Raw genomic sequence first — 14,615 nt, 5'->3', positions numbered from 1 at the left:
TAATCTGTACCAAATCTTTCTTTGGAAACGTAAATTTCATTTTGGACGAAATTTAAACAGTCATTTTCATTGTCTAAACTATAACAAGTTTTTAACAGAATTAAGTTGTTTAAAAATTTTTAATATCTGTTTAAACTTTGAAATAAAAGGTGTCATACCTTTACCTCACATTTTATTGAAAATTTTTTTTTTTGATAATATTCTAGCTGACTCTGCCAGCTAATCGGTCTCTTCTTTTTTTTTTTCAAGCACCTCAACCGTGGTGCAAATGCTTAAAGGTGCTTATTTTTGACTTTCATGTTTTAAAAGCCTTTAATGGTGCTTTTTTTATTGAGTGTTGTTAAAAAGTGCTTAATTTCCCCGTTTCGAAAATGAGATTTTTTTCTTTACCATATTGATTTTCACCTTGTATTATGCAAAAGCGTTATTTTCATATTGTTCTATTCAAAATTCTAAATTCATTCAGACACAATGCATTTCGGTGTACCGTCGGTCCGTAGCGTATGAATGTGCCAATCATTTTACGTGTTTGATGATATACTTGCGGGTCCCCATGTGTGTATACTGAGCTGAGTTCGGTGAGGTTTTTGCACTCTCGTGTGCAAGTCTGATGCATTTTGCATGATATTCTCAATTGCAGGCTTCATTTTCCACTGAAAAGAGTTCTGTGTCAGCAACAGGTTATTTTATCATGATCATGTAAAGTCTTTGAAAATTATTTTGTAATTTGTTAATGTATATAGTGCTTTAAATATTTTTTAAGTGCTTAAAAAGTACTTAAAAGGTGCTTATTTTTTGTTCAAAAACTTGGCTTAGCACCCTGTCAACGTTATTGTTGAAAAAAGCAGATTTATAAAAATGTATTTTTAAAATAGCGCTACTTTTTTCTGTACAAGGTTATTTTAAAAAAAATATTTGATTATTTCTCTTTTGTATTTAAAGTTTGGTTTATGCAAAAAAATAACATAGAAAAAAAAATCATTTTTTAGCTTTGTTTTCTCTATTTTGTTTGTAATTTTATAAATTAAATTATTCTTTTTTCTGCCTTTTTGTAATCCTTTTTTTTAAAAAGAATGTATTGGAAAATATTCTTTTCGTGCGGAGGTTATTCATCACTTGGTTTTATTAAAAATTTCTGTATAAATATATCATGTGATCAAATGTATAAAGTTTTTTTTTTCCTCACATGTATACATAAAGTATAACAGAATACACACCTGAACAATTATTTATTTTTTTTACTTGATTTTAATTTCTGTTAACTTCTAGATGGGATATGGAAAGAGAGCCCTTCAACTATTGTGCCAATATTATAACTCTGAAACCAATGACTCAGCATCATTGAACGAAAGTAGAGTTATGCCATTACTCTATGAATTGAAAGATTCACCTCCAGAAAGGCTTGAATACATCGGAGTTTCGTATGGCTTGACAACAGAATTGTTAAAGTTAGTATATTGTATGGTATGCATTTATGTTCAAATCGTACAATAATGATTTTGTAGAGCATATTTGTTTTTTAAAACTTATGTCAAACACAAAGAAACACTGCTTTCTATCATAATTAAATATTTCATTAACTTTATGTACCAAGTGTTATTTAAAAAAAAATGTACCATTAAAGAACTTTTTACAAATTGATTTATCTTAACAGACCTTACAGGATTTTTATTTTTAAAAGAAATCTTTAATATTATACAGACCTGTCAGCTCTCCAGGGCTAAACAGAAGAAGGGCTGGTTCATTCCTTACTCAAAGCTGAAGCTACGATTCCCCACAGATCTCGAAAATCACAACTAAAGGATAGGATGCTTTTTAGAATCTCTGTAAGAAATAAGTTCGACACTTTTGTGATATTAGCTGTCAAGCTTTACTCAACTAACAAATTATTTCTGTTCAAAAATGTAGTGTTGGTACATTTCTTGGTATTCCTTTTAGTATTAAAAAATAAAATTTTAAAGTTAGGCTAAATGGTCGTCGTCATCACTTTTTAATTTCAGTTTTTAACTTTAGCTGTTAAATAAAAGAAAGCATGTAAAGGCACTTTTATAGTTACATATTGTTCGATAACAATAGTTTATTGTTTGGGATGTCTAATTTTGATATATTTATACATTATCTCACTAAAAAACAAAAACCTTAAATGCTAATTACTGAAAAATTAATCTTTGCGTCTATAATAATGGAAATATTACGCATAAATTAAGGTGTTATAATTAAATTTTGCCGTCATTGGCCGTCCACCACCACATATAACACATAAAGGTGAATCAGCTAGTCCAATGCAAAATAAATGATTCTGTAGACAGTCATGCCCCGTTAATAGTCTAAAGGCTGAAACCGCAACTGATCGCGGGTGGTCAGGAATAAAAGCTGAGTTTGTTAAAAGAACACTCCAAGGCTTGCCATCGCAAGCTCGAGTGGCAAAATTTCTAAAAGTCTTTGATATATGAGTGATGTCAGCAGTTTAATGGAATGGAGGCTTGCTTTAGTTTTGGGCTTTTGGAGAACCGCAGCTCCTCTTTTGGCAAGCATATCTGCCATCTCATTTCCATAAATACCGCAGTGTGAGGGTACCCATTGAAAATATATCTTGTGGGAAAGTTCTTTTATGGTTTCCTGGCACTGTTTGACTAACATGTTCTTACACTCTTGATAAGAGGAGATGCCCTGCATTGCTGAAGTTGAATCTGAAAGGATAACTGCTTTCTTGAAAGAGTTCTGGGTCAATGATAGTTGTTGAAGAGCCACATGGATAGCTTTCAGTTCTCCATCAAAATGCGTTGAGTAAGCTCCTACGGGTAAGTAGAAACTGAAAAGCTTGCTAAAAACTCAAACTCCAGCCCCCTGGTCCCTAACAGTCAGAGAACCATCTGTGTATATATGTATCCATTCCCCAGCTGGAAATCGCTGCTCAATTGTATCCAATGCAATAGTTTTTATTTGCTCTGGACTCATTTCTTTCTTATCTACTTTTATATTCAGGTCCAACCGCACATCAAGGAAACTATAGTCCAAAGGGTTTGTCAAAAGCAGCAGTGCAGGTTTCAGTGCTCTTATGTCTTGGTATTGTTCAAGGCGAGAGACACACTGTAGGAAACCATTTTGCTTCTTCAGATTTCTTTGTCTATTATTATCATAATTCCTCCAATAAGAATTACTTGGCAACCGAATAAGTCTCTGATGAAGGATAAAAGCATTTTTCTGAATTAGGTTGATCATTGGTTGGTTTGCCGAAACCAACTGCATTACCAAAATGGGAGTAGTTTTAACAGCTCCGGTTATAATGCGCAATGCCTGATTTTGAAATACCTCCAGACGTTGTATCACATCTCCCGTTGCCGAGATCAATATCTCACAGCAATAATTTAGTATCGGTCGAATATACATTTTATATGTCATGTTGAGAGTCTCTCTACCACATCCCCATTTGACACCTGCCAAGCTTTTAAGAATAGGTAGCCTAATAGCTCAAAATGTAAAAAGAAAAAAACTTTTTTCACTTAGCGATCATTTTAATTTTAAAAATACCCTAGCTGCTTTATTACAAACATAATTACATTGCTTTATTACATTTTGTTATGAACATTGATGTAAGCCTCATTAAGAATACATTATTAAATTTAAGATCTAATTTTATGTTTGTAATAAAGCCGCTAGGGTACTTTTAATATTTAAGTGATAGCTAAGTTAAGAAAGTTTTTACTCAATTTAAGCTTGATTTAAAATGAATATATTAACTCTCTTACGCATATTGGATTAATATCTTACCCACAAAATTCAGTCTTAAAGCTTTAGAACATTTTTTCAAAATGTCTGATAAAGCCAGTATATTTCTCGAAACATGCTTAATGATGCTTAATTATAAAACTTAATTTTTCTGTAACATGAATACAATGAAAACATAACTATAAAAACATCAAATTTTTTTTAAACAAAAGTAAGACAGCTTACAACTAGGGTTAAAATAAGTGGTTGATACTCCTAATTTACTCATAAAAATTTAAATTTGATGATTAGAAAATTTTACCCAGTCACTATTTTTGACACCTACTTTTTAAAATACATTTGCTCCCACGATTCAACTCCTGGCGGAGCTATATGATGGGCATAAAGTTACAAGTTTCATCTCCCTCACTCCTAGTATCAGGGGGTGTCCAGGGGTAAGATACGAAATTTGAATTTGAGCTTTTTTGAAATGTTTGATTTAAGACTATTCCATCATAATTTCATTTCCATTGATGTTAGTTTTTTCAGATGTTATTTATCACTTGTTTGGCCCCTGTTCTGTTGCAAATTGTGATTCTTCAAATAAAAGTTTTTGTAAAATATAATTCTCTTTTTTGTGATGAGTGCCCTTTTTTGGAAACCTGAAAAGTTTTGCACTAAAAATTATAAGAAAGAATAAATATTGTGGCTAGAAATATAATTTTGAAAATACGTCTGGCTGAACCATTTTTGCGACTAAGAAATAATATTTAGGTGCCATTAGCACCTTACATACAACACACAGCTCATGTTTTGAATTGGTAATATTAATCTGAGAACTCTAAAATATCTTATCTGCTTCAGTTTTAGGCATTTCTCTTGTTATTTTAGCTGATTTAAGTTTCTTTTTTAAAAAGCAGGAATTTAAAGGTTGACTTACATACCAAATACAAGCCAATACAAAAGCGAGTCACCTTGCACAGTTATTGCTTATAACTAATTTTAGATGACCTTATAAGCAGGAAAATATTACACATTGTTTTTTACATTATTTCTTAATTTTATGTTAAATGTTGACATGAATAATATATTACTTATTAGCTTGAACTGTAACACTACAATAATTATTTTTATGAGAAGATTGAAAAAAATCCCCAATATTAGTTTTAACTGATACGCTAATGTTATCTGTTACAGATTTTGGAAACGAGCTGGATTTGTACCGCTATATATCAGACAAACCACAGTAAATAAATTTTTTTTTCACCTTTCAAAAACTAATGCTTGACTCTTGAATGTTTGAAGATAAATGAAGTTGAATGTTTGAAGATATTTTATTTTTATTTGATTATTTTAATTTATGTAATTAATTATTGACTACCTTTTATGCAAAAAAAGAAACTCAGGTTATATATATATATATNAAATCAATTCCGGAGGGCGGGAGAATAACTCAAAATTCGGGAGACTCCCGCAAAATGCGGGAGAGTTGGCACGTCTGATATTGTATCAATCTGATTATATAAATTGTTATGTAATAAAATAATAAGTTATTATTTTGTGGCATTATTCCAATTTTTTAAATTTAGAGAAAGTTTTAGAATAAGTCTTAACTTTATTAAGATTCCTTTTCTGCTTTCATTACTCGAAATCCCCTAGAAGTAATAAAAAATTAGTTTAAATGCTGTTTTTTTTATTTTTAATTTCAATGATTAGAATTTATAATTAAAGAAACAAAACTGAAAACCTGGTTAAAAATAGATTACATTAATATGTTAAAAATATATTATTTATTTTAGTTAAATTTGCAATACTTAAAATTTTTAAACTGTGGTGTAACTTTAGAAAGATTTTAATTTTGTTTTCATTACTCAAAACCTCTTTAAAATCATGAGGCAAATTAATTTAACTATCATTTTTTTTTTATTTTAATGGTTAAAATAAATAATTGAAATAGGAAAAAAAGCATGTTTATAATTGTTAAATTATTTTTTCTAATTGTATATATTGTATTTTAGAAATGGTAGGAAAAAAATTTTCAAATTAAAAAGTTTCTAATTGGAAAAAGTTCGAGTAGGTCACCACCACACATGATTCATAAAATATTTGAATGAGGCTTAGTCAACATTTTTAAGTACTTAATTGAATATTTAAAACAAGTAAACTAAAGAAATTATTTTTGATATTTTACTGATTTCTTATTGTTGTATAGCTTTCGTATTCAGCAATTTTAAAATTTGTTGCAACTTGCACTTAATAGCTTTTAAAAAGCAGATTTAATTTGTTGAAGAAGTCTAATGTTATCTGAATGTTTTAAATATGTAAAAAATATTTCAATTTACTTACAGAGAACATTATACAATTTTGTTTTTAAAAGTTTTAAATTATTTGTTTGAATAGAGTGATGTGACTGGTGAACATTCTTGTGTGATGGTGAAGTCTGAGAATCAGTGGTTGAAAGATTTCTACTCTGATTTTTCATCCAGATTTGTATCCCTCTTGCCTTCTGCTTTCAAGTCGTTCAGTGGGTCACTCGCCTTAAGTGTTCTGCACTGTAAACATTTGAGACCCATAAAAGGTAATTATTGCGGAGGTTTTTGAAATCCTTAAAAGCACTTATTTATTTTTGGTTGTTGAGTGTTTCTCTTTAAATAGTGGTTTCCAACTTTTTTAGCTGTGAGAATCATTTGTAAAAAAAGTTTTGAGGTTCACCAGTAACTTTACTAAAATGACAAGCTTTCCTCTTCCAGAATTTAACTTTTATTTCAAATTCAAAACTTTTCAAAGGGAAATTTTTCAAAATTTTATGTTTAAGAAAAGGATTATAAGATCTATCATAAATGATAGCTGTTTATTGGGTAGCGGTCTTTTAGTTTCAGGATCCTAAAATATTCTACTTATTAAACCAGTGATACACTACTGTTATTATATGTAATGTTTAAATGCATTGTTTCAATTCTTTATAAATGAACATTTTTATATAAAGAAAGAAACATATTGTATTTAGCCCGTCCAAATACCAATTACGAATACTACAATTAGCTGAATACAAGCTAGTCATAAAATTTAATGTGGGCAACCATGGCATAGTTACCAACTTATACCTTTTTTATATAAATTTTTCTAATAGTGCTTTTTAACTTAATGCTTGAATAGTTAGATACTTCATTTGATGAATTTGACTAACAATTTTTTGTCTACCACAACAAAATATTTAAAAAATTGTGTTTCTGAAAACTCTCTCATTAAATGGCTCTAGAATTGTCAAATTCTCCCAAAATGTATCTTTTAGTAATATATCTTTAATTAAATGTATCTTTATATTGTATCTTTTAGCAATTATTGAAATACGTGCCCATTAAATTTGTAGACGAGCTTTTAGGGGAGGTAGGGCACATCATAAGGAATTGTCATTGCAAGGCACTTTTCTATCACGAGTGTGTTGTTTGACTGTCTTTAAACCAGTACTTTTATTTATTTCAATTTCATGATTTCTATTGTCAAAAATTTCAAGAAATAGGAACAGAAACAGCACTTTTTATGAATGATTTGGTGACTTTCTTGATAAGCTCCCCAAACAATCAAATTACTATAAAATAGCTATTTTTGTGTATTTGAACACAATTTTCAACAATAGTTGTTTGAAAACGTTAAAATAACATGAATTAAGATAATTTAGATAAACGAAAGTACCTGTTCAAAGGCGAACATAAAAAAAAGTTTCTAATAGGAAAGTTCCCCTAGCAGGACATTTCCATGAAATTCTTAATCCTTGTGAAGTGCCCTGCCTCCCCTGGAAGTTTGTCATAATATTAACGAGACTTCCTGTATAGATATCGGCATGTGCATACAACTGTGTATATTTTTTTATTAGTACATTTAGTAGTGGGTAGTCCTCAAAGTTTTTCTTTTCTTTACAAAGTGGGTGGTCTTTACTACTAAAAAAATTTTGTTTATATTTCTCAAAGGTCTCTCAGCTGCAGAGATGCAATGGTTTGTGGGTCCCCTCCAGCTCAAGAGGTTGGCAGCTTATAGTAACAATCTGATTGACCACCACTTGATACTCGATGTTTTGCCAGGAATCTCCAAGCTCTATTTTTCCGGACACCTCGGCTCTCACTTTTTGTCGTCTCTTCAAGAGGTATAAATCAAACATATATTTTTAAAATTGCAATAAACTATTGTTTTTTGTATATATATATTATGTAATGATATAAAATCTAATGGTACTGATTTATAAAACATGTCAGTTTAATTATAAAAAGAAAAAAAAAAGTTTTTGTAAAGATTTATTTTTGTTTGGAGTAAAGAAGAGTAGAGTAGATATAAACCTGTAATTAAATTTTATGACACTCATTGGTGAACCTATCATGCGAATTATTGGCTTGTAAAAATGCTCTCAAAGCAGTTAATTAGTAGGCCAGATAAATTCATATTTATATTATAAACAATAACAAAGGCATAATACTTTAGAATAGTTTTTTAAAAAAAAGTATTTTGTGTATAAATAGACTCTTTAAAACCATTCGTAATACAAAGAAATATATTAAATGAAATTATATTATTTAAGCAAATTACAATAGCACCAAATTACCAGAAGTGTGTCAGCAAATCAAAAGTGTTTGATAATCAAGGAATTTTTAATCAGAGTTTTTTTTGTGTGTGGGGGGGAGGGGGTTAACTTCTGCAATCAAGCATAAAACTATCGCTCACATTATTAAAGACCCTTAACTTCTCTGTTATAAAAGTAAATTGGTGCCCTTCCTAATCCTATGAAGTCACATAAGTGGCAGAAGTGAAAGCATTTACTTTTTCATTTTGCATTGTTTGGATTATATACTAATTATTCTAAGGTAAAAGCTGATTCTGTGTAAATCTCCTATTTTTTACTTCAAAACAGATGATTTTAAGTAAGTTCCTGTTGACACGATCTCAAATTTGAGGTAGAGACAATGTGATTATTCAGTCATAGCTGCAAACTCTACTGGATTTTACCAGTTTCATAAAAATTCTCCTGGTTTTTGTACATTTTAGAAAATTCCCTAAAATTAATTAAGTTTCTTTAACCCTTTCGCTCCGTCTGTCACATATACATGCCAGCAAGAAACGCACTCACTTCCCGACCGACACACCGGTGTGCCAGAGCGTTTTCTCGTTCACTTCCAGCTGTCACTCATTTGTGTCAGTGTCCTGGAATGTTTTGAAAAATAAAATTTCTGCCAGAAGATGGCATTGTATGTCCATATGGTTTCAGATACTTGTAGGTTTGACCTTCTACTCAAAATGAGAGTAGTATGACTCACATACACGTGGTTTTTAGGGGAAAGGAATGGAGGAGAAAGAAATGTTTTATGACGGCTCTTTAAATTCGCACGAGGTATTTGTTTACAGTAACCAGGGGAGGTTAATTTTTTTCGCTACAGCTTTGGGTATTTCGATTTGCGGTCCAGTTTTTAGTGCAATGTTAGTGTATTCAAATTTTTCATACGAAAAAATAATATTAAGTCTTATATTCAGTTTTCAGATTTGTAATGTTAAAAAATATTAAATGGTAAGTACATAATGAAAATGAAACGTGTAAAATATATATTTAAACAAGAAATAACTTAAGTAAATAAAGTATTTATGGAAATGTATATAAAGCATATGTCATTTAAATACTCTATGGAACACTATTGAACAACGAGATGACATTTTCGGTAATTTCATGGATTTAGGCTTAACAGCAAAAAACCCTCCGGCCCGGGAGAGAGACTGCCAGCCTCAGTGATGAGCGTGCGTTTGCGCTTCCCGTCGTGAAAGGGTTAAAAAATCCCTATTGAAGTAGAATTTATGTGCAAGATTATTGCTTGCTTGAATATTTAAATAAGTGTCACTAATACATAATGAAGTGAGTCAGTTAACTATCTTTGATGAATTGAATGCCTATTACTATTCAAAATTTTGAATAAACATAATACATAACATTTCAAGATCATTCAATGTGAAATCATAGCTGGAAAATATTGCAGTTTTTCTATTTTGATGACTATAAAAAATCCCTAGAATTCCCTCTGAATATATTTAGTATATTTTGCAACAATTATCATGAAATTTATATTATTCTGTAAAATCTATAGGATTTTTTCCTATCCTTGTTGACAGCGATATAATTCAATTACCCTACTCAAGTTCTTTTTTTTCTTTCCAGGATGAGGTGCCTTCTTGACTTGTTTTTTTTTCTTCTCATATTTAATTGTATCCTCGGCTTTGTTTTAGCTATTGTTTTGCTAAATTCATACATTTATTCTGCTGGAAACGAGTTAAGATGATTTATTTACTTAACGTTCAATATAATGGTGGCCTCGGCTAAACCAGTCATTTTAATCTGAGGTCATTATTAGGACTGGGTGATGTAAGAAATTTTAGATCGTGATACATCGTCTGTTAGACATCGCGATATATCGCAATTTAGCATATGTTCAAAAATTATCTATCAGAAATCTGTAAATTAATCAAAAATAAATAAAAGGAATAAATCTATTACAAAACTAAATGTCTTAAGTAAAAACAAACCCAATCTTTATTTTAATTTTTTTTAAAATTAAAAATCACTTAAGATTTATTGGTTTAAAAATAATAATAAAGCTAACAGAATTTTACATACATACATTAAAAATTAAAAGGAAAAAAAAACGAAAGGAAAAAAACAAACTAAAGAAATGTTCTCTTTAGTAAAACATTTTTTAAATTATTTGTTGAAAAAAAATAGTGCTTTTGAAGCATTTTTAGACCTTTTTTAATTTATTTATTTAAAATAACAAAGTTGTGTTAACTAATGGTCTAATTCTATACTTAATGAATGTAAAAATAAATTTTTACATTCATTATATTTTTTATCTATTTATTATTATTTTCTTTTTTGAAAATAAAATCGACTATAGATTTATTTGTTTAAAAATGATACAGACTGTCTAACAAATTATGAAACAAACAAGTATTGAAAGAATTTTAAGAAAAAAAAAACTTTTAAGTAGTATTGTTAAATTATTAAAAAGCGTCAAAACATTGCTTAACTTTTTATTCAATTAAAAAAAATATTTGTTTTAGCTAATAGCCAAATTTTTTAAAATTAAAAACGACTGAAGATTTATTTGTTTAAAAATAATCAAATTATTATACATACATGCATTAAATAAATTTTTAAAAAAACTAGCTTTTTATAACAAAGTTAAATACAAAATGCCCCTATTAAATTGTATCGCTTAAAATGAAAAACAATAATTAAAAAAAAAATTAAGAATCTTTTTTTTATTCATGTTTTCTTTTCATTAATAGATTGAGTTCAGAACAAAGAACGAAAATTTAAAATAACAGCGATTGCGCAACGAGTGCCAAGTAACAGTAGGTCTACAAAAAATAATTTACAAGAATCGTTAAATACCGACAGACAACAAAAAAAAAGAAGAAGAAAAGTGACGAAATAATGCACAATGAAACGATCGCTAAGTAGTAAAGTGCACAGCGATCACACAATAAAGTAAGTCCAGCTGAAAATAATCTTCAAGAAAAGTAAACTTCCAAAGACAAAAATGGCGCATAAAGAATCTATGCATAGCGTTCTATTTCAACTCCGATCCTTGCACGAAACCAGGAGCTTTTCGTTATTCAACATCATGAAACTAACATCGTCTTCATAGCTAGACGCTAGGAACAGCTCCGCAGTTAGACGAAGTCAAAATAGTCTTCGTCACCGCGGTGATAGCGTTGGCAAGTATTTTCACATATTAAATCGTTATATCGTTAAACTGTGAGCATTGTCTTACACGACGGCTTAAACCAAATTTCTGATGCAACGCCTAAAACGAAAGTCATTATATCGGCCAGCCAATATATGCATTAAATTGATATTTCACGATGCATCGATTTATAGCCGAGTCCTAGTCACTATATTTGGAGTGCATACATATTATTGACGGATAGTTAAAAGAAGACCAATTTTAACAAAGCAATGCTTTACTTTATTAACAATTCAACAACTAATAGAAAAATTGATAATAACACAACTTTTTTTCTACATTAATACATCTACATAAAAATATCCTTAAATACTACTTCATGCTGGTTTGTAGCCATCTATGGTGGGGGTGATCAGTCCAATTTAGTGGTAACATCCTTGTAGTATTAAGCATATTTTTGGTCATTTCAGATGCATCTTAATTTCGATAGGATGTAGGGATGTTTATCCCAGAAAAATGAATAAAATCATGTAGGAAAAATTGATTTATTAAGTAAATATCAAATTGAATATGACAAATATATCAAAAATATAAAATAAAAAGAAGTCCTTAAAGGGATCAAGAAAATCATTCTCTTAACATTGAGAATTTCTGTTAGGATAGATATTTAACAGTTGAGACTGAGAGACCCCCAGTCTAATCACCAATAATTCCAAATTGAAAGTTAATGAAAATTGTTCCCAATGGACAGTTAGGAGCATGGGAAGAGATCCATGGTTGGCGATTTATCCATAGATAAGGTAGCCAAAAATAAAGCCAACCCCCCATAATCAAAAGTAAATTTGAAAATAGTTTGGCGAAAGCGAATCACTAAAAAAACCGTGACAATTAGTAACACCATGTAACTGAAACATTTTTGGTAAGAAATAAAGAGTTATAAATAGATATTTTTTTTCGATGGAGTCGGTACAGTGTTTGAATGAGTCTTACATTAGTATTGAAGTAAAATGTTAGCCGTTACATTGATCGTTAAGAAAAAAATAAAATACTTTATATTAGCTTTTCATAAATTGTAATAAAAATTAAATAATTGGTTTGATTTAATTAAAAAAAATTAGGCTAAGAATGATTAAAAAAATAAGTAATTAAAGACATTTTCAAAGCTAAGAAATGCCTATTGTGGCATCACACATATTGTGACGTGACACCCACTTTTTCATTAAATTACATTTGTTGAGTTAACTGTTAAAATCACAAATGAATTACTCTGGGGGATTGAAATTTCTCTAAAAGAGAGAATAATTTTTAAACAAGAAAATTTTATGATTGTATTTTGTGAAAAGAAAGTTGTGAATGACTTATGACCACTTTAGGATTTAGAAAAAATGGTGTCATGCCACTTCTTCTCCATCCTATTGTTTAAAATTAATTGTGTTGTGGCAATATCAAAGGAAATAATTTCTTTGAAACTTTTTCTAAATGAAAATGACTGAGTATTGAACAGTTTAATTTGAACATTATAATGCGTCTTTTAAAATCTATGGAATAGCAAATGGGGTTTTATGCATCAGTTTTTATATTGGAAGAGTCGCTGCAATGGGGGTGTAGGCTATATTTATGTACTGTAAGCAAAACTTTAGAAAATATTTGTAATTTTCTTCTAAAAACCTTTTTTACCTTATTTAAATTCTTTCATTTATCATGCATTTACATTCATGTGATTGAATTTTGTGATTATAGTTTAATCTATGACATGTTCAGTCTCTTTGTTTATAGTGTAGATTTTAGTGTTTGAAAACCATCTTGTCAACCAAAAATATTTAAATTGGGAATTTTGTTTCGTTCATATTTATTTTTAGATCATTTTGTTGTGTATAGGCTTACAGAATATTTGTTATTATAGTATAATATGAATTTTCTTACTATAGTTTAATAGATAACTCTTGGTTTATAGTGTAATCTTATCCAAGACAAATCTACTTTTTCAAGATGATTCACTTGTTCAAAACTCACATGTTTAGAAGGCAACTAAAAATACTTAAAATGTAAATTTTGTTTTTATTTTTAGGTCATTCTGTTGTGTATAGGCTTACAGAACAAATCAATAGAAATGACCTCCAATGAGTTGAATATGGAGCCTCAGCAAGTGATGGGATGTTTTAGAAAAGCAGTTAAGAAAATTGTCAATTATTTAAACTCAGTCTTTCTTCAAAATTCAAATAAAAGCTCAAAGGTTAGTTCAAACAAATAGTCTGTGAAGTAGTTCTTTTAACTATAAAACCTATATAAATTTTTCAAAGTCATGCCATTTCACCCTGTCAGAGGTGGTGAAAAAAAACCAGAATGCTTCATTTAAAATTCATCTGTAATAGATAGCGTTTGAAAATTTTCATAAAATATTTTTATGATTTCTATTAACAATCAAATGTTCCTGCAAAGCAAATCATTTTCTGATTCTGTGTGTCAGAATTAAATTGTGATTTTGGCAATTTATAAAACTTTCAGTTCTCTATTTCTCTTTCTGAACTATATAATTCATCTCTCATTTCATGTTAATTATATTTTGCAGGAAAAAGAAGAAACTTGATGTGATTTAGTACCAAGAACCCCAAATTTAGTGCTACTATTGGCTGTCATGGACAGCAATGATAAGTTCTCCTGTAACATTTAAGGTTTCTGTGATACTCAAAATTTCATACTTTGTACATACTGTGCATGAACCATTGTTATATACATATGTAATAAAAGTTTTTTTTTTTATGAATACATCAAATATTTAAGCCAGACATTAAATTGGCAGTGATTTGGTTTCATTTATACGCATATAGACTGCCCCGTAATAGTATGTTAAATACTTGTACAGGTTATTGATTTTGAAAAGTGTTTACTTATAAAAGATTTAGGTATGGTATGATGCAAAGCTTCCAACTTGCATGACTGTTGAAAATTTATTTTATATGGTGGTATTCGCTGTGGCAGATTCGCGGGGACAGTGCAACATTGTCGCAGAATGTTAGTGAGTTCTTGCAGATTTTTTAAAAATTTTATTAGGAAAGTAAAAAATTTTGGTTTTCTTTACTGCAGAATTTTTTGAAAGATGTTTTTTTCTTCTTTTTTCCCCTGCAGAATTATGTTCTAAAGATGTCATTTTTGCAAATCGAAGGGGAAAAAAATGCTCCTGATTTCTTT

At 29.4% G+C, this 14,615-nt stretch overlaps 1 protein-coding gene across 1 annotated transcript; it reads left to right on the top strand.

Moving 5' to 3' along the window:
* Positions 1-1,269: 1,269 nt before the first annotated feature.
* Positions 1,270-14,184, top strand: LOC107436085 (RNA cytidine acetyltransferase; the record flags this gene model as incomplete). Its single annotated transcript, XM_071184893.1, is given in 6 exon segments — positions 1,270-1,448; positions 4,906-4,954; positions 6,109-6,286; positions 7,677-7,849; positions 13,495-13,659; positions 13,996-14,184. Coding segments are annotated over 6 exon segments (762 nt in total). The 3' UTR covers positions 14,014-14,184.
* Positions 14,185-14,615: the final 431 nt, after the last annotated feature.

This window comes from Parasteatoda tepidariorum, chromosome 9 (genome assembly GCF_043381705.1).
Source record: "Parasteatoda tepidariorum isolate YZ-2023 chromosome 9, CAS_Ptep_4.0, whole genome shotgun sequence".
NCBI classification, from domain to species: Eukaryota; Metazoa; Arthropoda; class Arachnida; order Araneae; family Theridiidae; genus Parasteatoda; species Parasteatoda tepidariorum.
Note: the sequence above shows the minus strand (reverse complement) of the source record. Positions and strands in the feature narration are given on the sequence as shown.